The sequence below is a fragment of the Athalia rosae genome, chromosome 3 (assembly GCF_917208135.1).
Source record: "Athalia rosae chromosome 3, iyAthRosa1.1, whole genome shotgun sequence".
Lineage (NCBI taxonomy): Eukaryota > Metazoa > Arthropoda > Insecta > Hymenoptera > Athaliidae > Athalia > Athalia rosae.
Window position 1 is genome coordinate 511,393 of NC_064028.1, and position 25,037 is coordinate 536,429.

A 25,037-nucleotide genomic window follows, 5' to 3' on the forward strand; every position below is an offset into this window, starting at 1 on the left:
GTTATAATTACCTGCCCATATCCGTCTCCCATCTCGTCCGCTCCGGTGCCGCTGCCGCTGCACCGCACCCTGCTCAAGCCTCGCACAAAGCTTCCAGGTCAAAATCGTTCTCTCGTGTGATTTCCGTATTTCGGCACGTCCTCCGCTCGCGGAAACCGTTCGAGACAATTACGCGATTAGACGCAACGACATCGGGTAAATCACAGGCACGACGTCTCGTCCGTTTATTATTTTAAATAACATCAACTTTATTTCGTACAGTTCAAATATCGTACACATCATCATCGTTGTCGTCGTCGTCGTTATAATCATGGTTTCGGCATTTCAGTTACAGTTGTGCATGACAGGTTTGTTCGCTAACATACATACAAGTGTTAATCTCTTTGTTCGGTTGTTCCTTCATTCGTCCCTCTTCTTATTTTTATTTATTTCTCTCGCCAAAGCATTTGTTCATTCGAAATTTTTATACTCATTAAAACTGTTTCGAAAATCATACGTCGCTGATATTTCATATTGTATATATATATAATCATACATTATTTTGTATTTCTTTGTGCAAGCATGATGATTAATTAATTAACGTATATCGGTATAACGGAGCAACCTATGATTATATCGCCGGTATCAAAAATCGTTATTTTTCAATTCCGTCGCATCGGTCTCTCGTGGTTCTCCGTTCTCGGAGCGCGCTACGTTTCATCTCCCGCACTCGCCACGAGACGATTATCCATCGATTCCGTGGAACGAAACCACGATGGAACTGAAGAAAAAACAACGAATGCTTTGGCTTGATCGGGTCGATTTTTTATTTGCACTGAGGTAATATTTTAAATCATACGTACGTGAGTTTTTTTATCGTAAAGCTTATCGTAATAATTTGCACGCTATATAATAATAATTTGAATTTCATAATATCGACGAACGTTAAAACTCTACCCTGTTTAGTCCCGAAGACTCTCGACTCTCGAGTCGATGCTCGATCCGTTCAATGTTCTCTCGCACCCAATTGCAATATGCGGGATGTACGGACGAAATGTCGAAAAAGAATTCGTTTGCATTTTACTCGGTGAATTTCTTTTCTCTAGAAAATCTCTTCGCCCCTTCGTTTCGCGTCGACTGTCAAAAGAGGATCTGGATAAAATCTAATGTATATGTATGCATATATATCTATGTATAGATCTATATGATATAGCGTGTATATAAATATACATATATATATACATATATTGCAGCTAATATTATACCGCAGAATTCTTGCGAACATCTGCGTTTTGTCTTTTAGAATAAAAGAACCTTGTGCCGAAATCTCAAAATAATACTTCCTCGTATAATATAGGTAGGTAGTGTCGCGTAACGCTCTTCCATTTCATTCTCGTTATCATGGTTATCGTTATCGACATATATATGCATCTGCGAACGTAGGAGGTGTACGTGTACACGCGTGTATTCCACTTGGGAGAAAAATGATCGTTACGTTCATCGCGATGCAGCCATTGCGGTTGTTATGCTTCATTCAATTATTTATTCATACGTGTATAGCAGCGTTATAATATGTGTGCATTATGTACACGTGCAACGCACGCGTGTTGGTGGGTCGGTTTGATGCGGTTTATTTTTTAAAATTATTCTCGTGTCGTGTGCATGAGCGTGTGAAGAGTGTATCTACATATTTACAGGACAAACGGAAAAGCATTATATATTTTTTCATCTACCTATATCGACTTATTCACTTATTTATTTACTCATCCTATCATCGAATGATTCATTAGTTTATTCATTTATTTATTTATTTATTTATTTATTTGTTTGTTATTCGTTAATTTGTTTGTTTATTTAATACCTGTTAGGATAGAGACAGAGTTACAGACGCTGGTATTATTTCTACACGATACGCACGTGTAACGTGTCGATGAAAATTTTCAGTTTCTTTTTACATCTTTAAACGTTCAATAAATCCTACTCTGACATTCGTCATCTTCTTAATCTCATTATCATGTTTTCTTTATCGTTAGCTATTGTACTACTTACAATTAGAAGATATACCTGTACGGAAGTATGTATGTGCAGTATAGTGTACAACGTACTGTATTCCATGTATAGGTCGTACCGGATACGGTACTATATATACACGTACGCTATAAAATAAAATATTTTTATCGTATGTATAATAAATTGCGAAAAGCTCATACGATACGGTTGAAATACCGGTTGAATAATATCATACATATATATATTTATCTGAGGAAGAACAAGAACAAAAAAAGAAGAAAAAAAAAAAATAAAATCAAATAAAATCAAATCAAATAATTCAATGGGAACGAAATGCTAATATTTGTCTTTTGCTATCTTTTATCCGCGTTGATTCACGCAAGGAATTAAGCGACGCCCGCGGCTTGAACTATAGCTATTCGATACTATATACAATCAGGAATATTTCATTGCATCGACCGGAAGTTACGCTGTACGGAATCTTTCGCGAATCGCAAGCGCGATCGTGTGAAATTGTCAAATCGTAGCGAGTCCCGAAGAAAACTACGCGTCGCGTCGTATTCGTCTTCGTCGATCGGCGTTACGATCGTCCCTTCCGTTGGCCCGCGAGTCGATAAGCCAAGTATGTACAATGCGGTGCATACGTTACACGCGTACACACGTTTAAGAGAGAAACAAAAAATTTAAAAAAAAAAAAAAAACAACGTCATTTTTACTTTTTTGGTATTTGCTTATTCATCTTTCGAATCGGCGGTTCTCCGCGCAATTGAGAAAAGTGAAATAATTCGCGCCTTTGAAGAGCTCGAGGTACCTACGTCTCTCTTACCTTTTCCTCGCACCGGGAATTGAAATATCGGCACACGCGATTCGTCGGGGGTAAATTTCCTGCGATGCCATTATAGTCGAGGGGCGGGCGCGATCGTCGAACGTCCCGCTGCGTCGGGAGAGGATCGAAGCGTCGAAGTAAATTTCACTTCACTTCACCCGACAAAATTTTATTCGCGTCGCGCGTTATCGCTAACGTAGACGGCAGGATGGCTGTTCACCGCACCAGCTCTTCGGCTCTTTCTCTTCCTACGTACGTACGTATGTCGCGCGTACGTCCCACCGTTCGCACCGATGACGAACCTCGCGTTCGTTCGGTCGTTGGGTACTTTTGACAACGGTGGGAGTAGCACGTGCTCGGTATACGCGTTCGCACGTACGCAGGTACGTAACGTATAAGGTTTGCGCACATGTACAGGTATCACTACGTTTTCTCCTGGTCAAGTTTACCCTGATTACCCTGGACCCAGTGTCACAACGAGTGGTAGTCTCCGAGGACGAGACCACTGTGGTAACCGGCGTGAGTCGAAGTCATACCTATCGATCCCATTCCCTGGTAGGCGCCCATCCCCATCCCGTTCATCGACATCGTGTTCATGGAATTGACGCCCTGCATGGCGTTCGGCAGCATCGTCGAAGGACCCATGGGACTGAGGCCGCCCATCGACGGCGCTATCGCCCCCATCTGCATGGACGTCGCCGTGTGGGGGAGCGACTTTTGCAAGTCCGCGGAGGTCGGAGTCCCGATCAGGTAATCCTGTTTCGTAAACAAAAAGTCGAAAATATTCCTAAGTAGGGTTACAAGCGGAGCACTCGCGGGGAATTCCCGCAAGGCTTTCGCCCCCTCGCCTCGCGCTTCTCGGTGGCAGAAAAAACCCCGTCGAAACGGAGAACTCGAGGGTCGAAGGAGAAGAAGCTACGCTACCGACGACCCACGTACACGAGAACGAATCTTTGGCAACTGACCTGCGGACTGTAGTACTGCATGTAGTCCAGTTGACTCTTTTGCTGCGCGCAGCTGGGGGGTGGGGGCGGAAGCGTCGCCGTGGGATGTACGAGCCCGTGCGAAACGTGCCCCCCTTGGAGATGATGCTGGAGCTGGTGGTGGATGTTTCTCTTGTCGTCGCCGCTCTCGCTGCTGGTATCGTGGTGCTGCATGTGGTGCGTGGTCGTGTGCCCGTGGCTGAGGGTGGACGAGTGCCCTTGGTGGTAGCTCGAGTGCGGACTGGAAACCGAGCTGGTGGCGGGCGGAGGTAGCTGATACATCCCCGAGGATTGCTGGTGGTCGACCATTTGCTGTTGTTGCTGCTGCTGCTGTTGCTGCTGCTGCTGAACGGCGCAGGAGGACTGTTGCTGCTGGCCGACGGACTGCCGTTGCTTGGCGTCGTCGCCGCTCTCGCTGCTCGAGTCACCGAGACCTCCTCCGTGACCCTTGTCTTCCCTTTGTCCGCTGAAACGCGAAGGGGAGAGGCGATCGTTAATCGGGGTGGTGCGACGATTGCGAATACGCCGACGGGGCGAGATCCTCGAGGCGAACCGGGGGGGGTGTATCGTGAACTGGATTCGACGGAGCGGACCTCCTTGGCGCGAGGTGGAACGACACGCCGGGGTTCGTTACGCGCTCGTTGCCTCGTCAGGTAGGCGGGTACGGGGAGGTAAAAAGATCCGTGAACCGCTTGTTTTACAAGTCATTAAACGCTCCGCTCTTAATCCTCGATGCCCGAGGGCGCGGTTACCGGGTCGCTCCAATTCGGATCTACCGCGGGATATTGTATCGTCGTCGTTCGTTACTCGTCCAGAGGATTCCGCAACGTTCGCCTATCGCTTTTCGTTCTTTTGATTTTCGAATTAGACGGTGGAATAATTTTTTTTTTTGGTATATCTGACATATTTTTTCGGTTTTCGGAGCGGCGAAATTGAAATATCTCGATTGTTGGCTGAATTGGTCGACGGATTCGTGTTTCCGAGATCAAGTTACCTCGAGAAAAAACCGTGTAAACGATTCGAATAGACATCTAATTTTCCGACTCATTCAAGCTTCGGATTCAGGGGTATATAAAGAAACGGAAAACATTCCAAGTTGATTCATTCACTCGTATTCGCGAGTGACCATGTTGAAGTGGCTCGAAGTAGTTTCTAAATAAAATGAGAGAGAATAACGGCGTAGTGTGTCTGGAACGGAAATAGACGAGATCACGTGGTTCACGCTCACTAACTCGAATACTTTGACTGATAAATTTTTCTCAACGGCGAAGCGGCGGAGAAGAACTCGGACAATGTCTCTCCGGAAGAGAATGGTCGAGAGACAAAAAGAGAGAGAGAGAGAGAGAGAGACGCGGTGAGAATGGAAATTTATTTGATCGGAGGGCATCGCCCCGCAACGACCAGAGCCATCGATACAAAATTGAAAAATTGCACCAACTCAAAACTGCGGCGGAATAGAGCAAAAAAGGGAATGAACGAAGCGAGAGAGCGGAGGACAAAAATGACGAGGTGAAATTGGAATTTTTCCCGAACGGCGCCACAACAGAATCACACAAATAGTTGTTCCGTGTACGATCCCGACGATCGTGTGGATTTTTCTGACTATTTTTGGTGGTCCTGTCGCCTCCGAGTTTCCGTGTATGGCAAAAGATAGAGAAAAAGAGAGGGACAGAGAGGGAGAGAGAGACGGAGGTGAACAGAAAGAGACGCGGTGTATCCCCAACCCGTTATAAGGTAAAGGGGAACCAACGGAGGTGAAGGTGTCCCCAGGTATGCGTTATCTTCCGAAGATCGCGCAATAAATTTAGCTCCGCTCGCTCACTCCGACGTGTGGGATAGGATGCTGCTGCACCACCACCATCGGCAGCAACGACAGCGAAGGAGTCCCGGAGTCGAGGGAACGAGAAGGAAGGAGAGATCGAGACGAGAGAAGCGAAGGTATATACCTACGATACACCAAAGTCATGGGGCGATGGTTTGGTTTCAAGAATTATTTTGATTAGGATTTGTGACTCGTTCCCGGATATTTATGCCCCTAGGCCCGTCCTCTCCCTCCCTCTCTCCCTCTCTCTTTCTTCCCCTTGTTTTTTCTTCCATCAATTATTACACGAGCTGGTTTACCGAGCGAGGCGATTCCCGGCCTTTAAAGTCGTGGGTGGCGGGACTGAGGCGAGGGTTAACGAACTCTGCGAAAAATGAATCTTTCGATTCTTGAGATCGCGTCGGAATCAGGAGAGATCCTCCCCGTGTCTCGACTCGGTCATTCGTTGACAATTGGTCGTCTTTTACGATTATTCGTACGTCGGTGCGACCGACGATCTCGTACGTACACTATGCGCATCTTACAAAGTTCTCGTTGCACTCGACGGTAGGGACGAGCGCGGAGTAGTCGGGGAAGGAGGTTCGCCGTCGGGGGTGCGAACTCGGGTTGTAATTTGTCAACGGGACGCGTGGCAGGTGTGACGTGACAAGATTCAATTAGTCGATAACTCGCGTTCGGCCGAAACGCAAATTAAACGTTCCTCGGAGGCTTGTAAAGGCGATCGTGATACCGGGATTTTATGAAGGGTTCTACCTTCGCGATCTTATCGCTCGCGAGGCCCAAAGGTATTACGCGCGTGCTGCGGCACATCGATAAAGTTTACTCAAAATTATCCAGAATTCAGCAAACGATAAAATCTCGGCAGCCTCTCAATTTATTGTGAAATTAAACTACAAATTATGCAAATGCGAATTCATTTTCTCTTCTCTCCCTCGTTCCATTCGTACCGTATCGCTGCACAACTCTATAGTTATACGACTCGCGAGACATTCCGTAGTTATGTTACGTCCGGTTAATTAATTAGTAATTTACCATCGCCGCACTAACGAGGGATTCTTTATTCTTTCGGCAATCCGAATTCTCGTTATTGTTCGACTCAAATGTACAAATTGATCTGTATCGATGAAATCGATCGAGTCGTTGCCAATTTTTCTCTTTTCGAAGCGAAAAAATTGAGAAAAATTTTATACGATTTACGATTTACGAAATATTCGAATTTTTCAATTCAGCAGCAAACCCGAGCTTACAACTCGAGTCAGGTAAGGCGACGGGCGCGCGGTTTGTTGTGGGGCGTCACCTCTGCTCAGCTCCGAAGGTGACGTATCACAACAAAACGCTGCGCTGCTGGCTACGCTGACTCCAGCAAAGCTCGGGTTTGCTGCTGAATTGAGAAATTCGAATATTTCGACCCATGCGACGAATAATACTGGGTGTACGGTTAAAACCAATCGATATGTCTTGTAATTTTTTCGCTCCCAACAGCGAATAATTGACGATTACTCGATCGATTGCACGAGTAGATGATTTTAACTTTCAGATTTGGATTCCTGAGCTGATTATACGTGAGATTACCTTTGAAAAGCAAAAAAAAAAAATCGATTTTTGGGTCAAAAGTGAAGTAGTTTGAAAATTGATTGTATCACACTTTTCTTATGTATTTTGACCTCAGGAATCCGAATCTGGAAGAAAAATTGATCTATCTATAAAATTGACCGAGTTATCGCCAATTTTCAGCTTTTTGGGGTCAAAAATAAAAAATTGATTTTATGGTCTATCTTGATGTAATTTGAGCTCAGGAATCCGAATCTGAAAGAGAAATCGATCTATCTTCAAAAATGACCGAGTAATCCTCATTTTTTCGCATTTTTTGGCATAAATTTGAGGATATCTCGAAAGGAAAAATTCGTAGCTCAATTTGGACAACGGATTCGTGTTCCTGAGGTCAAAATACATAAGAAAAGTGCCATACGATCAATTTTAAAAAATAAAAATTTTTGGTCAAAATTTGAAAAAATCGTAAGGGGTACCCCTTGGAAAAATCTCAAATTTTGATCAAAATTTTTTATTTTTTAAAATTGATCGTATGGCACTTTTCTTATGTATTTTGACCTCAGGAACACGAATCCGTTGTCCAAATTGAGCTACGATTTTTTCCCTTCGAGTTATCGCCAATTTATCGATCCATAAAATGAAAAATCAAGGATATTTCGATGGCAACTCAATTCAATCGACATATTCGAGTTCCATACGCAATAATACATAGAAAAATCGTCCTGAATTCAATTTTTCAACAACTTTACATCGGAATGCCCCGTATGTAACTTTTTCACTCAACGAATAAAACGATCCGACCGATAATGTTTCAATCGAGTGCTTTTCTTGGAGAGAAAAGAATCTCGTAGCATATCGATCGGCCCTGTACGTGTCGGGCGCTGGTCCAGACGAAGCCAGGAGTTATTAACGAGAAGGAGTCGTCGGTCGTGACATAATATATCTCGACGATGATGTCGGTGACGGTGGGCTGTGCAAACACAAGAGAAAAAACCGAAAACGAAAACAAAGAAACTCAGCACTCGTCTTCCTATTTCAAACCCCTCGATCATACATCCGAACCGCGCCGCGTGTTTCGGACGCGTACGAATCGACTCGGCGGCGAAGAGAGAAAAAAAAAAAAACAGAAAAAATAAAAAGAAAGGGAGAAACGAACGTAAAGAAGGAAAGATGTACGGGACGCCTCTCCTCGGTGGATCTTCCGCGTGGTTTTCGCCGCCGCGGGACCGGCGAACTAATAATAATTCCCGAGTTTGTAACGTGACGAATGGAATCAGATCGCATCGCATCGCCTTCCTCGCCGCGGTACGATATACGCAAATAGAACGAAATCTCAGATCTTTTGGCTCGGGCGTTTGTTTTCGCTCGGCGATCTGAATTTCTTACCCCTTCGTCCCGGTGCGGCTCGTATAGCCCGCGCAGTAGTAACAGCTCATTATCTCGGTTCGTTATTACGGACCGTTAGGAGAACCCTGTTTCCGTCGCGGCTCATAATACGATCGCTTTTGTTGTCGCTACCCACCTATTAATTAACGTCACTTTGCCACCGAAACCCACTCGTGGGTATATCGCGAACGTGCGCCGCGGGCCTTACCCCAGAAATCATCCCACGCGTCTCCGTTGCGCGACTCCCCGCGCGCGCGCTCCTCCGAATCTCTTTTCTTATTTCCGAAGGGAGTCGAGGCGACGGGGGAAATGCGGAAAATGCGGAAAATGCGTAAAGCCGAGAGCCGAAAACCTCCGGGCTGCCGCGCTCGGGACGGAGAAGTTGAGTCCGCGGTTATGTTTACCAAATCGAAGGATTTCCCAAGGATCCCTCCGTGCCCCCCGTCAGCGACGCCGAGCAGGTGATCCGAGGATCCGAGGATCCTCGCTCCGGGAAGGACCGAGCAGCTGATTCCTTAAGCAGATAAAGGAAATCTCGTCCCTAAAATAATGGGCGACCGGCCTACCGTGTACACATCGTAAGAACTGTGTTTACAAACTCCGGCTCACTTCTTTTCGGGCCGATGTGATTTTCGCTCGCGTACCTGAACGCAAAGTACGGCCTCCGAAATCGCTTCTTCCCCGTTGACGGCGCGACGCGATTCTCCTTCAAATTTCGCGGTCCTCTTCGATCGAACGACGACGACGACAAACGAACGAACGAATCGACGAATACGCGTCCGTACACGGAATCTATTTTTCCGTACCGTCGGCGCGGTAAGCCGGCCGTGTTAAAACGCATTCGATGTTTTCGTATTCGTTAATCCGGATTATTGGAAACCCGTGGCGACCGTCGGAGCGAGAGAAGCGAGAAAGATGCGGCTAAGCTACCGCGGAGATAGCTGAGCTGCTCCCGACGATGCCACGGCGAAGAGAACGGGAGACAAGGAGGGACGTCGGGGAGAACTGACGCTGGCGGAAATCGTGTTTCGCCAGGGTCTCAACTCCGGCTATTAGGGCGGCGATTATCATATTTGTTGCTGGTTAACAGGTTCGTTTAGATAAATGTGATTAACCGCCGGGTTCTCTTTCTGTTTTCTTTACGCGCCACCCACTAAGATCGGAATTCGAAAACCCAACACTTGTAACGTCGTTTCGGACGCTCCTGCGGCGCACTCGACGGCTCCTCCTCGGCGTAGCACCGCCGACGCTGTTCCACGCGATTAACGAAGCCACGAATCGCGTCGGTCGAAATTTTTCAAAACGGCAGCCTCCGACTACCCGCTAGCGTAGATATCGTTCACCGTAACGCAGACGTACGGAGTGTGGCACAAGTTCGTTGGATTTACGAGCCGTCGCATCCAGTCGGTTGTTCGATATCCGCGACGAGCAGCTCCTCGTCTCGCCTCGCTTAAATCAACCCGAGTTCTGTTTTCGATTTTCCATTTGGAAGCGAGCGAAAAGCAATTGGCGTAATTACGCTCTCCGGCATCCACTTCTACCTACCTACCTATCTATCGCACGTACACCGGAGTTTCTTATTATTCTTCTTGGCAAAGCGCGCGAGACACGCGTCAAGCCCGCGCGTGAATTTTCATCGTCGTACGGGAATATACGCGCGCCCTGCGGCAAAACTCATCGGTAATAAACTCGACGCCAGATCCCTGATGCAACGAGCGGCTCCGAGAAACTGTCACTTATTCATGCTCCAAATGTCACGGCGATGCGCTCCGCGCCGTGCGAAAGACTCCTCGTCGCGGACGCGTTCGTCTGACGTAACGGCGACACTCGCGGTACGGCTATATCCGGACGGAATGCAATTTCGACCCGCTCCGAATTTCCATCACCCTTTCGAACGACGATCCACTTTTCGCAGATGCGATCTTCCGCGGTTCTCGGAAGCGGACCGGCGTCGAGAACCCGCATCGCTGGATCTCGCGCAGATTGATGGGAGCGAGGCTCGTCTAGACCGGCTTCCAGACTCCGAGTCGATGACGAATCGCCCCCCCGCGCGCTACACCTTTGTACAAGCATCGCGCACATCGAGCACTCTTACCTTCGATCTCCCTATTTATAAACGCGATTCCACCGATCGCGTAGCTCGAACCGCGCGTAGCACGTAGTTTCGGATCGAGCGTGTCCTCCGGTGGAAAGAGGTCAGCCATTCTCGAAGGCATCGACAAAAACAGCGCAGACGAGAGCGAGGGGTGCGCGGAGGCGAGGGGGGTAGGGGGGTAGGGGGACTCGGAGGGTTCGGGGTCGAGGGGAAGCGGATCGCGTCGTACCTCCTTCAAGAAGACGTCAAAGTTGACAGGCCTCGGAGGACTCACATGTGGCGGAGAGCCCGGTCCTAGCAGCCTCCGTAACGCGTACGCCGCCTTGAAGACTCGCAGGCCGTCGCCGTGGAAGAGGGAACTCGGAAAAGGGAACCCAATCCAGAAGCTCCTTCCTTCGTCGCGGCGAGGGGGGCGCGAGTCCAAGGAGAAGGGGGAGAGGGGGAGAGGATCCTTTGAACCGCAGGGCTGATTCGACCCTCTTCTTCTTCAACGTGTTCCTGTCGTTCTTCTTCTACTTCTCGCTCATTTCTTATTTCTTATTTCTTATTTTTCTTATTTCTCGTTGTACGGAGCCGGCGAAGTTGCGGGGTCAGGGTGGGCGACACGGGGGACAGGGACACGCAGGACGCGGCAAAGAGACGGACGCGCCGGGGGGATCGGAGGAGGTGAAGGAGGAGCCAGCGGACCGGGGGGCGGACTGGGTACGCCAACGGTGCTCCGCGGTGTCCTGCAGGGACAGCTCGTGAGAGGGAAATCGTTGACCGGTACGTACGCGCGGTATATCGATTTCCCCTGAACTTCTTTCCTCCTTCCGTCGTAAAAATAACGCGAGAAACAGGGGCGGAAATGGATACCGATTCGCCGTTCGCCGAATTCGTTGCGGCCCCGATAAACGAACGGGGTGCCCTTCGTCGTTCGATTCGGAGATCGGAGCCTCGCGACGAACCGCGCGGCTGATTATTTCTGGTACTTACGCTATTTCCGGCGTCATACGGCCGAGAATCAAGATCAACGCGAGCTGGGTATATATCGGCTGCAGTCGGCGCCCCCGTTCGTTTCGCGTCGACCCGCTGCTGCGAAAGAAACTACCGCGGATATGGCGAAGCTGAACCCGTTGCCCGCGTGGGTAAACTGTTGCGAATTCGACGTACGTAAGCCTCGCAAGGTCACGAGGCAACGACGATTCGCGTACCTCGTACCCGGCGCGGAGTGCGATAAACACGCGAATGACTTCCATACGACCTCGGAGCTCGTCGGGGCGCGGGTTGACAGCGTAACAGCGCGCAAGTATATCCTCACACGTGTTCTGTTGTATTTTCGCTATCCACTTGGCGGACGACCCGCACGTGTCCTGCACTCTGTGAAATCGCGTTACCAAGTTCCACCAGATCTCGGAGGCCTGACGATGTACGAGGAGAACCGCGTCCGCGCATATTTTAGCTGTCGGTGCAGCTGGCGTCGTCGTACCCCGAAGAGCCGAGCAGTCGGCCAACCGCCGATGGCTCGAACGGGGCGATTAATTCTATCGGTGCCGCTTAATTAGGGACAATTTCGCAATAATTTCCTCGTCGAGTTCTTTGCAACGACGCGGCGTCGCGCTTCGGGGGGAAGATCGGAGATCGGAGGATCGGCCCCGTGGTTCTCCGGTTTCAAAAAAACGCCGTTTTGTAACCGTAGCCGCTCTCCGCAGCCGAGAGTTCGCCGAGGCCGATACCGCGTCGTTGCGTCGCGCTATTTTCGTACCGAATTCAACGCTCTCGTCGTCACGTGACCCTACAACACACCGCGGTGCGTCGTCGTGCGTTGCGCGTTCCACGTCGTGACCTCACGGCCCGCGTCTATAATATTTACACCGTCGCCGTTGCACCCGCACGCCCCGGTCGAACGAGTGCCACCCGCGTCCGACGATCGGACGAACGCCTTTTTCGTTCCTCGCGGTCTACGCGCGTTCGGTTGCGCGTCATTCGACGGGTTTCTCTTTCACGACCCCGCGTAGACGGGGTTCCCTTCCGTCGACGCGGAGTTCGCGTCGTATCGACGGAGACTTTGGCGTCGGTTGCCCGGACGTCGGCGATATCCGAGCGTGTGTACGAGAAATCGTCGAGCGATCGCCGGATCTCATCTCATCTTTTCGCGATAGGAGCTCGTACGCGTCTAGATTTCTCGTCGGATTCCGCGTCGGTTGAAAGTCACCGCGGTAACCCGATATCGCTTACTTCCTCTCTTCGCCTCTCGTATAAACTCATCGGCACGCCGACGTCAACGGCTGCACTTATAGAGACGTAGAGCACTCGCGGCGATATACCGCCTGCCGGCCTCGCTCTCGCACCTCCGCGAATTCGCGTACGCCGCGAGCGTCGTCGAGACCCCGCGCACCGTCCGCGAGGAGTCAAAGGTCCGACTTATTGTTAGCTCGCCCATAGGTGTTAATGACCACTAATTCGAACGAGCCCGAGCTCCGCAAAGTACGCCCGGACGTGTACGCGCGGGGCCGCAGCGGCGAATTTATCGCCATCGAGCGTTCACGTGCTCGCCGATCAAACTCGCGGAATTACAGCCGTAATTGATTTTCCGGTCGGGGGATTAGCGGACCGCGCGCGGTTCCGGGGAGCAACGAGAATCTCTACAACGCCGCGCGTCCCTGTAATCGCCGTGGGGGTGGGGGTGGGATGAAAATCGAAGGGAATCATCCTCGAACGGAGACGAGGCGCCGCGAAACTCTTCTCCGGAATAGAACGCGACGCGATGGCTGAGGGTGCGGAACGTGTGTACGGCGCACACCTATACAAATATAACGGAGAAGCGCCAGTCCATCGGGTGCTAGGCCGCTGGCCCCCGCGTCGTCGCGGCGCAGCTTTCCCGTGGGATGTCCTCGAGTGTCAATATTGGCCTAACCCTTACCATCGACGTTTCTGCGGTACGCCCCCAGCTCGTAACGACCCCCCACACTTTTCATCCCCTCGCACTCGACGCCCTGGCTCCATCACGCAACATCTGCGATCCTGCGCAGTGCGCGATACCTCTCGTCATCCCCACGTATTCCTTTCGAACCGCATACCGCATCCCCCCCGTCGTTGACTCCTTTTTTTTTCTTTTTTTTTTCCTCTATTTTTTTTGCTCCTTCGAATCAACGAGTCGAGATTTTCGCCGAATCGCCGCTACGAACGTAACGCGATCGGTGCAGTCCGTTATAAAGCGAGACGTCTCAATTCGGTGGGGTGACGATAGTTTTTGGCCAACGCGGCGGTGCAACGTAACGTGGGCCGTTGTCTTTGCGCTCGTTTGAGCGCGCGGGCCAACTTCGCCGGTGATCTACTATCCCGAGGGGGCTTCGGTTAACGAGTCGCAATTTCGGATTCCTCGCTCGCCCGTATCTCTCGCTAATCGCGACGTCGCGCTGGCGAAATTATTCGGCGAACGTGGATATCGTCGCCGCTGACACGCTCCTCTGTACCACGGACAGGTAGGAGTGAGTAATCGTCGATTCGAGCGGCCAACTATCTCGTTCGCCTCGCGAGCCGGAATAATGACTAATAGGGGCGAATCGCGACGATCAACGACGCGGAAATGGTGCCAGGAAAATTTCGACGCCGACGTTACGTGCGAGCGGGGAAATTTAGATTTGCGTCATTCATTTTGAAATTCTTCGCCCTTTTACAGCGATCGGAATTCGAGCGATTTCATGCGACCGCGCGACCCCGCAGGGCGTGGAAAGGGAGCGCGTAGCCGAGGGGTCGATAATGGCTTCGTCCCGTCTCTATGTCAACAAAACGTTACTAATGTACGACCCACGTATACAAACGGCGTTTGTTCCATTACGCGCACGGTGTGCGAGCATCGTAACGTCCGTGGTCGTCGCCGCGTTGCACCCTCCGATCCCTCGACTCGCCTCGATTTCTTTTCATTCGACGTTCCGATCCGATCCGCGAACGCGCGCGAGATGAACAATCACGCGGCGGCGGCGACCGTTGCTTCGCGAGGGCGAGGAATTCGTCGCTCGCGGTCGGCTCTTCTACTCCGCTACGACGACGATATTTTTGTTACGCCATATTTTGGCAATACGCTCTTCGAAGAAGGAGAACGATCCCGAGTGTGTTTTGCCGCGGGATGTAAACAGGATAGAACCGTTTAATTCGAGGCGACAATCACCTCCACTCGTCGTGTATACGGATAAGAAGAAAATAACAAATAACGGGACGACCCGACCCGAACGTCCGGGTGTTTCGTCTGTCCTGCAATCTGGTAACAATAACACCGGCGCGAAACCCGCTCGCCTGTACCTATACACGCGTGTATGTATAGGTATACCTTTGTACGTAGCGGGCGTATCGCCGTCCGTCGAAAGAGCGAAGAAAACGAAAAAGGAGGCGTAAAGGACGCCGCTAATGATCCTTTTCTATCGCTTCGCCACCTTATCGAAGCGATGAAAAAGCGAAAAAATATCTCGCCTACTCGGATGTCAAAGACGACGTGAACGATCGCGTTCGTTTGGGCTTTTCGGCTGCCTTCTCGTTAAAAAATATCAACGAAAACGCGGGTCGTGTCCGTTGTAGCGTCGATATCGTACGCGTTCCAAAGCCGACTGTGACGCGCACGACAATGTTATAGTCGGAGAGCGTAGCGTGAAAATAAACTCGAAAACTGTATCCGCCAGTTTTTGGCTCTCTCGGAAGCTCATAAAAATCTTTCGCTTGTGTCGGCCGCGCGGGTTCTCTTTATAGGTGTACGCGTATGACCCTCGTAACGTAAACATTATCCGGTGTCGGGACTTATCGCCGTTGCAGCGAAGGCGCGGCAAGCCTGTAACCACCTGGTCTTTCACCGCGGCTATTTCGCCCCGAAAACTTCAATGGAAAAGCATCAACGACGGTCCACGAGGCGGTCCCTCCCTCCCAGCTTCCTAGGAAAAAATGCAAAAGGACAGCCGAGGGCGTCGCGACGTCGCTTCGCAGGAGAACACTCGGCGCTTCCTCGGAGGAGCTTCCGCGCGCCTCCGAATTCAAAGGAGGATGCGTCCTTTGTGAAATCACCGCGACTGTTCGATCATCCGTTGCGCGTACGGTACGTGCGATCGTTGCATTTTTTCGTTGCAGGCGACGAAGATCGGATGTTGCAACGGTATGTGGAATAGGAAGGAGGAGGTAGGGGCGGCATCGCGGTGGTGCGTGCGTGATCGTTTTTGCACAGCGTTACTCCTACGTTATAATATTCTTTTATACGAACGCAACGCGCGTGCAGATATAAATATAAATAAAGACGGAGGAGGAGGAGGAGGGGAAAGAAGAGGAGAAAAAAAAAAACTGGCGAACGCATAGGTGGTACGCAACGTTACGAGTGGCGTACGCACACGGATGCACGCCAGTGTGAAACCCTTCCCTGTACGCGTACGTTACGTACAAGTGGCTCGCGTTACCGCCGGCTCGCTAACGGCGAACTGTATATAAAAACGAACGTACATTTGATAGGAGCTGCTGCGGCGCAAGAAGAGATTAAGAAACGCTGAGATTCGTCGTAACTCCTATCTGTATTTATAACCGGCGATCGCCGTGTATACGTTATACGCGATTGATGCACTTCCCTTCTCGCTAGTGATATTTCTACATAATTCCGATTCGATTGCTACCCGCGTCGCGCTACTCTAGTCCGCAGAGAAATTCGGGCGTGCGATCGAGGCGAAAGTCGACCTTTGACTTCCGACGAGTCGGCCTGGGAACGGAGAGAGGAGGAGGCGGGTTGCCCGGGGGAAATGGCAAAGTCGGTGAGTGCCACCCACGTGCAACTGGGACGAGGGAGAATCGTAGGAAGGCAGATCGTAAGACAACACCGAGACGCGGCCGGCTCGGGCACGGTAGTTAGCGATTGTTCAAACAACCCTTTGCCCCGCGTACGTTTGCGGCAGCCTCCTTTGCGGCCTTTCTTTTGACGCGGGCTGCACCTTTTGAAACAATAACAACCGGCCCCCGGTGGAACGAGCGCCCGCGGAGGATGCCGATGCTCGACGTCGTACCGACGGAGGACCGGAGGAACGTCGGCGACGCTCCGGTGGGCAGCTCGTAGGCCTAAAATTAGCATAGGCTTCGTCCGCAAACAATCGAAACCCTCCAAAAATCCGCCATCCCCCCTCCCACCCCCCCCCAGCGCTCCCGAAACCGCAACGACTGCGCCGTAAAATTCATTTTCACAACGTTACCCCACGTCATACGATGTCGGGGGATATGCGAGGGCAGATTTTTCGCACATGGATCCGAGTTTTCCTTGACGATTCCTCGGACATTTGCGTTCTATTTTTCTTCCAGTCGGTGAAAAGGAGCTCTCCGATAGATGTTTTTCTAAGGGTGATAGACGCACGGTTGACAGGCGGGAGAGATCGAGGAAGGAACGCTGGATGGCGAGACCCTCCCTCCTTTCCGGGAGACGCGGGATCGCTCGAATTATTATTATTTTCATCTTCAACGGGCAACTTCCGGTCGATCTCCGCTTTTACGCGGGCGTCCTTTACTCCCCTTCAGCCTCTCGCACGTTTTCAGAAATACGACCGACTCCTCCAACGGCGAAAATTTGTCGAAGAATAATATTTTTTACGCCCTGAAAGTTTTTTCGAAAATCGTTTCGTGTCAAATGTGGATGCAAATCAAGGAACTTTCGTCGAGTCCGTTCGAGTTGCAGTTCGTCGATCACCTTTGGACAAACATGAAAATTCGAAAGGTGCAGCGTGTGTTTTTTTCTTTTTTGTCCAGGACTGTACGCGTCGGGTGGTTCGAACCGGTTGCAGAAGCGGGCGGTTTTCGGACGGGAATCCCTCGGGTTTCGAGGGCTGAGGCGGCTCGGGCGCGCTATCCGTCGGCGATCGACTCGCGCGTACCGTACGAAAAGATACGAGAGGAAGTGGGAAGCACCACCGCGACGAAGGTATAACCTCACGGGAAAGGTAAGGGAAGCGTTATGGCTTCTGTGTATCTTTTCCCATGCCGTAGATGGACGGGTGGAAGACGGGCGGACGGATGGATCCCGTAGCGCGTCGGCCCGACGACGGACCGCGGCCGCGGCGATGAGTTACACGCAATACGGCGCGGACCTTTGCGACGCGCCCCTCGCCTCCTTCAAAACTCGATTCACGTGGGTATTCCTTACAGGAAATATCACCTGTGCGGCGGAGCCGTCGACATCGTACACCCGTCGCGCCTTCGACTCGTCGAATAATGGACGCGTGGCGGAACGGGGGCTGCACCGCGAACGACGACGACGCGCCGATCGATGGAAAACAAAATCGTCGTTAATCGTCGGGGCCGATAACGGTGAGAAAACGTCGTCGAGCGCGGATCGTTCGAACGGTGCATCGCGGCAATAACGGTACACGGTAGAACGTAGCGCGGCTGCAGCGGTCGCCCGAAGGGGAGTCTGTCGGATAGCCGGGCGACGAGGCGCTCCCGATTCCCCAGGGATAGGGGCGTATGTGGGCGTTGGCGAGTTAGCGTCCCACAAAACTAATACCGCGGCGGCTTTTATCAACCAATTTACCATTAGATCTGCTTAAATCAAACGTCAAAATCCCCGCCACTGCAGCGGATTATTCCGCTTCCAGCGACGAGTGCGCCGTTGATGTTCCGTAATGTTGGTACCTATTTGTGAAATATGACCACCGCGTGACCGTCGACGGATCGATTAATTATCGTCCGGAACTGCGCGATGAATGCAACCCAATGTCTGACAATGAGTAATATTTCACGAACTCGCGAATTTCGCGCAATCGCGCGGTTAACCGGGACCCTGTACGTCCCGAGAGGTGATCTCTGCAGGGTGTTATCTTCGCTAGGCGCGACGGGGGGGCATCGAGATGAAGCGAAACCGATCGATAGCTAGGAATCGTCGACAATAATTTATGGCTGCGATCGGACTCACCTGTGTTCGGCGGCGCGGTCTCTCTGTCGTCGATTCTTGAACCAGTTGCTGACCTGGGTGGTGGTGAGTCCCGTGCTTTCGGCGAGTTCCCTCTTTTCTCTCGGCGAGGGGTACGGGTTGGCGGCGTACCATTCCCGCAGCACGCTTCTCGACTTCTCTTTGAAACAATACGAGGTTTCTTCTCCGTCCCAGATAGTTCGGGGCAACGGGAACTTGCGTCTCACCCGATACTTGCCTGTGGATCGAACGTGAGGAGACCTGCGTTAATGAGTCGTTATCGCACACACCGCCGCTGTGGCGTCTACAAGTGTCGCAATAACATTCGGGGATGACGGCTGGCTGAAAACTATTTATCAAAATCGACATTTTCACATCTTCTTTCGAAAGAGTTGAATTGAAACAGTTTTCAAATTCCTCCGTCGAATTTGTCCGATCTCCGATAATAGACTTTGTTCGACGTCGCTGTATCTCATCGATATATATATCCCGTCTCTCCATAAAATATTCAGCTATGATTATAATATCGAACTACAAACGATCCGGTGTTATGTGCGCGCCGTTATTATTTTCGGGTCGATCGAGAAAGTTCGGGAGCATCCCGATTGAGAGATCGCGTTGTGCGAAGAATTTACGTTTCAACACGCGGTGGACGAGCGCATGCATATACATGTGTAATAAAGAGGCGCGATCGTCTCGCCCCAATTTCCGAGGACACGAGTCATCCGCACTCCGTGGATTCTGAGGGAAGCGCGTCGAGTGATTCGCGCGATTCGTCGTGCGGCGGTCTGGGGCTTGTGTGGAGAAATCATTGTCTGATACTGACCGACAGCCCCGAGGGGTCTTCCTCTGAGGCGCTCCGCCTCGATGTAGTGGGCCTTGAGCCAGAGGGCTTGGAGTTTGGAGTGGTTGTGCGGGCTAAAAGTGTGGCTCTCCAATATCCGGTACAATTCCTTGAAGTTACCTCGGTGGAAAGCCACGATGGCTTTCGCCTTGAGCACGCTCTCGTGCCTGTGCAATCTCGCGCAGGCCGGCAGGGACCACAGGAACCTCCCGAGACGTTCGACGGATCCGGCTTGCTGGAGAACCTGTACAGACGACACCATCGCCTTGAAGACGATAGACAGGAGGGGCACACTGTTAGTCGAAATGACGAAAACGCGACCTCCTCTTAATCTAGTTTATCTTGTATTGGATCTTTCACATTCGCTCTTTCCATTTTTGATTTTCCCTTCTACTCTCAACCTCTCATTCGCGCGGACTTTTTCACCCGCTCATGTTTCTTCCGATCCCAATGACCGGATCTTATTGTTCGTCATTTTTATTCATGTACACAGCACACAGGCACGCGGTAGTTATTTCTCTTGCACGGTTTCGATGTACATATCTCTTTTTTTTTTTCGTTACATACAAGACAACTAGCCTCCACGTCACACGATTTGCTCAAGTTCGGTCAATGTTTTCCTCCGTTTGACGGTTTTTTCATATTCATCCATTTCTATGAATTTTTTCAAAAAATGACGCTACGTTTCCTTCATTTTTTTATTTTCTTCGTCTTTGCATTTCAAGTCGAACGACCGCTACGTTTTTATCACAACTGTTGGCTCGAGTATACGACGGTGGTCGAAATTTTGACGACGGAATATCAAAGGATGTGAAATTTGATTTGAATCTTCGTGTGACGCGGTCAAGGAGCTAACGTATCACTATGGATTTAAATCAGATACAATATTAGGCATTCGTCTTATGGTTACGGGATTATCGTTAAAATGACGGATCTGCAAATCCAGGGTGATCGGCGTCCACCCGATAACCGACGAGACTGCAGCGAAACTGACGACTGCAAAAATTCGTGTTAGTCGTTCGGTGATCGGTCGGCGGGGGGTGAGAATCGAAAACGAATTATTCGCATTAAAATCGAAGTAGTCGGCTGCGGCAGCTTTTTGCTTATTTTCCAACGTGTGCAGGGCGGCTCGGAAAGAGATGAGAATTTGTCCATTATCCTTTCGAGGGGGAGCGAGTACATTTGAATGTGAAATTTATTCTCTCGCTGCGACGGTTGCACCGCGAATAGATATTCGTTAAATTGTACAGAGGCGAGGTATCGACGCAGCTTTTCGCGATTGTACCTAGAGTGACACGATCGAGCACCAGAAACGCCCACAGCGCGATGCGAAAGACTTCTGCCAATTATCTCGCGAAATGAAATATGGGATTTCGAATCGCGTGAAAATATACACCCACTCCCAAGGAATCGCTAACGCGTCCCCCGTGACGTACCCACGCGGTTCTAGTTTGACAAATCGATTCTCCCGACTCGAGAATAAATACTTTGACATTATTGCGTCTTTTTCCTCCGTTCGCCCCCTTGCGAAATCTCGAATGCCCCGGTCATCGTGATATCGTCGACGAGATCGAACGAAACGACGTCGAGCCACGCGCGATTCCTCGCCTCGTTTTGATCGGATGTAGAGCCAATTTTTGGGGTTGATCCGACGATATCCGCGGATACCCTCGTCGCGCGGTCCTCGTGTCGAAACTCATCCGTCACCCAACCTATTTTCTATTTATTTCATCCGATCCAGGCCGCGTCCGAATTCCGCGAGGGTAATTCTGTTCCGATCACGTTGCGCCAGTTCGGCGCGCACCTCTTATTTTATATTACGAGCCGCGTCTCTGCGAACGAACGCGAATCGTTGCAGCGTCGAATTCATTAGCGTTTCGCGGATGCATAATTTTGCAGCGTTTCGAAGGATGCGACGCGATAACGAACGGCGAATGGAATACCGTACGTCGAACGCTCTTGTGATCCGCGTTGCGATTCTCCCGTCGGTTCGAAGCGTCGCTACGAACTGTCTCGTCTCAACGACGGGCAAAGTTTGCCTCTGTTAAAAAAACACGATTACCTTTTCACCGAGACACCGAGCGGCGAGGGCGGCGAGGGCGACGAGGCTCCCCGAGACTCTCGCCTTGAGGAGAACAACATAATCCAGGTGCTTACTGGCGTGGTATTTGTGTGTGTGTGTGAGTAACGGTAGCCGGATGCTCCGGGGGGTAAAAACAACAGCAACAGCCGCACCGACGGTAAAAGATCCGTATAATTATCGCCGCCACAATATAAATAGTACACGGCCTACACGCGTACGCCTATCGATACCGTACTATCCGTAAATAATTACGACGATGTGTGAAGTGTATCGTACGCTACGAGGTGTTGGAAATTGCGACAGGTGACGAAAGTTTGACGAGGGATTTTCGAATCATTGATTCGGTCATGACAAAAATGTTCACCGTTAGTCCGACGAGATATCCGCGTCGATTGACCGGATTTCTCTGATCCGGAGACCGATTTTCGATCGCAGCCAACGAATAATTTACGCCTACCGAATGGATCGTTTCGAACAAGATCGTGTTTGTGCGCGATTTTCTTCAAAATAATTTCGTTAACCCGTGAAAACGATTTCGGTAAGTCTCTTCCGACTGGACGCGATTCGTCGTTTCTCCGATGAGTTTACCCAGGCATGTCCGCACAACTTCATTTACTCCTCCGACGAAAAAAAAGGGTAGGAGGTGCGGAGGAATACTCGGCGGGATATTCTACGATCTGACGGCCCACCGATCTCCGACGATCGAATCTAGCGCGCATTGCCGTAACCTCGACGAAACGTAAGGACAATCGTGTATCATCCCTGTGAGGGAAACGCACCTCGCAAACGCAGGCGACCTGCTCCTGGGTGAATCCGAAGCTGGGCAGCTGTCCGTTGGTGCCGCCGCCTCCTCCGCCGGCGGAACTGGCGGGGCTGTCCTGGGGGCTGTAGGTGGTCGGGCCTCCGGCCGCGGGCGCCCCGTACCCCGTCGCCGTTTGGGCGTCGATCACGCCGGACGATCCCCCGTGTCCCAGGGGCGTCGGGGTGCCCTGGGGACTGTATTCCGCCGTCGGTCCCAACAAGTCACCACCTCCGGGACCCATTCCCGCACTAACCGTACCACTCGCGGCACTGCTCGCCCCCGTCGCGCCACCGTAACCCAACATCACCTCATCACCGGGGCAAATCGCGCCCCCCGTGACCGCGCTGACGGAATCGACCTCCACCGTGGATACCCGCCTCCGAGGGGGTTCGCACCTTCGCGCTTCTCACTTCGGATGTACCCTGTCGCGACGAATAGTCACCGAGTCGATATCACAGCGCGGGGACCGTCGCCATCGTCGGGGTATTCGAGGTCGAATGCTCCTCCCGTGCTTCTCTTTGTCTCTGATTGTTTATTGTCGATCGACGCGCACACACTTGTCGCGCTGCACTCTGCGCGCTTATTCCGTTATCGTCACCGGCCTCGCGGGTGCTGCACGGTAATCCGGCGTACGCTCGGTAGACGATCGGTATTCCGATATTCTAGAAATTCGAAAGAGCGGGACGCTCCTCCGGCGATCGATCGATCGATCCTAGCCAAGTTCTCCGGGATTGTTCTGGCCTGGGTCCATGGCGTTCCGGCGTCAGACCGGGTCGTCGTCGTCGTCGTCGTCGCGGTATCGCCGGTTCATCACCGCGACTCGCGGAGGGGTGGCGGTGGTCGTTCGCTACCGGAGGATGCGGGAGGTACGCCGACGTCGGCTGCACGAGAACTCCGGGCGATCGGTGTCGGGCGTAAATGTGGGCTAGTCGCGCGTATAACACCGGGATATTTTTAGGCTCCGCGTTGAGTCGGTCTCGGGTGTCGCCGCTCCGCCGTGGCGCACTACCATCGGATATTCTCAGATTACCAGAACCGCAACCTCCGTGGACCAACGACGACTGCGACCACCGTACGCGACTTATATTATCGCGACGTGTTTGTCCATCTTTGCTCGATGAAAATTATCTCCGTTGTTCTCCGCCGCGCCGTCTCGCCAACGTCGAAGCCCGCGCGGAGGCGACGATCCTCGAATTCGGATTACGACGAACGCGGAGACGCCCAACCAGATCCGCCCGTGTTTGTCCTCCGATTGTCGTAATCGCTGTTGTACGCGGCGTGCCTCCGGTGTATCCCGAGTCTCGGAAAACTCCGTGCGTCGTGCTTCTCCAAACTGTATATAGGACGTGTATCTGAAATCCTACCGGGCTATTATTAGCCGTATTCGTCGCTTAAGAGCTTCGGCGGAGCTTCTCCGCTAGAAGCTACTCGGATAACTCGAACGTTGCCTTCTCGTCGTGGTCATTCGATCGGTATTTTTTCCACGAGGCGTTCGCCATCCTCGAACTCGTTCGATCGACCCTCGGGTGACACGTCGAGGTACGCCGGGGGTAGGGGGTGTTTTTTAAAAACGACACTCGTACGCCGGACACAAAGCAAAAGTCCATCGGGATCGTCGACGTAATTATCCACGCATCGGTTTCGTTCGAAGGGTCGAGAAAAACTTCGAAACCGCGCAAACGTCGATTACACTCCGAAAAGATACGCACTGTTCACCGCTATTTAACGTCCCCCGGCGAGCGAGCGCGAGCTCTCGAATATTTCGGATCGGTCGGAGGGATCTACGAGTTGAATGGAAATTCGCGAATATCTTTGTCGAAACTGAGGGGGTGGAAGATCCGAGGGGGTGCCGGCGCAGCACATGCGCGCGTTTGAACCGTATCGAACACGGGCCAGGCCACGTTATGGAACGTGGGTGACGACTACGCGGTACGATGCTCTCGTGTGCGCACCTACGAAACAACTGGCGTTCGCCAGGGTCTCGTTGCGACCTCGTCGTCATGCGCGGGCTCCGGGGCCTATTGGCTGTGGGTTTGGCCTTCCCGACGACTCGCTCCGTAGGACTTTCCATTGGCTACCAGGCGGGGCAGAAACCACCATTCTACGCGCCGATTGGACCCGCTCGCCTAGGTAATAAATACCTTTCATTACACCCCTGTTGCCGCCGCCGGGGAAACCGACGCCGGGGCTCCTCGTCGACGGACGCGACGCGACGTCGGTAGACCCCCGTAACTCCGCGCGCTCGTACCCCGGCCGTACCGGCCCTTCGCGGGAGTCGATCGGAAGCGGGAGCTGCCGCGGGGGTCGTGGGGGACAGCGACGCGCGTACACCCACCCTCGTTACCCACCTACCCACCCCGCACCCTCCCGCGCCCCCGAGTAACAGCCGCACGTACGACGTAGGGTATGTCCTCCGAGGGAACGAGCGTCGTTGCTAATTCCCTCGTCCGACCTGCCTATGCAATCGCCACGGATGGGAAATGCAGTTTCACCGTATCGGCGCAGTTTCGCGCGTTCGACTCGAGTGTAGGAGGTTTTCATTTTTATCAGACGAGCGGGTGCGCGCACGTGATACGGTGGTGTACCGCAGCCACGTGACACAGTTTTGAAGGTATGTGGGTGCAATAATATTACAACGTGGGTCACGTGATCGCTGCAGTATTCGAGATGAATAGAATGCCCCGGTGTACCCGTACAATATACATACAATATCCTACGTACGAGTCTCGGCGTTATCGGCGTAGGTATAACTCGCCTGT

General features: G+C 51.6%; 1 protein-coding gene across 2 annotated transcripts; it reads right to left on the reverse strand.

Annotated features, from left to right (window-relative positions):
- Positions 1–223: 223 nt before the first annotated feature.
- LOC105685620 (homeobox protein SIX1-like) lies at positions 224–24,261 on the reverse strand. Of its 2 annotated transcripts, none has more exons than XM_012399884.2 (5): positions 22,256–24,261; positions 19,376–19,658; positions 18,553–18,787; positions 3,781–4,264; positions 224–3,571 (listed from the first exon to the last, which is right to left on the reverse strand). In XM_012399884.2, exons 1-5 carry the CDS (start codon positions 22,580–22,582, stop codon positions 3,287–3,289), a joined length of 1,614 nt encoding a protein of 537 aa, XP_012255307.2. In that variant the 5' UTR covers positions 22,583–24,261; the 3' UTR covers positions 224–3,286. The 2 variants fall into 2 exon arrangements, with proteins under 2 accessions (XP_012255307.2, XP_012255308.2); XM_012399885.2 differs by having other exon boundaries at positions 19,376–19,637; positions 22,256–24,260.
- Positions 24,262–25,037: the final 776 nt, after the last annotated feature.

Excerpts from the sequence above, each read along its gene's own strand:
- LOC105685620 (XM_012399884.2), bottom strand. The coding sequence starts at position 22,582 with ATGTTGGGTTACGGTGGCGCGACGGGGGCGAGCAGTGCCGCGAGTGGT. Across the intron at positions 19,659-22,255 it reads AGGTCGCCTGCGTTTGCGAG|GCGATGGTGTCGTCTGTACA; the intron begins GTGCGTTTCCCT and ends ATCGTCTTCAAG. Across the intron at positions 18,788-19,375 it reads AAGACCCCTCGGGGCTGTCG|GCAAGTATCGGGTGAGACGC; the intron begins GTCAGTATCAGA and ends TTCGATCCACAG.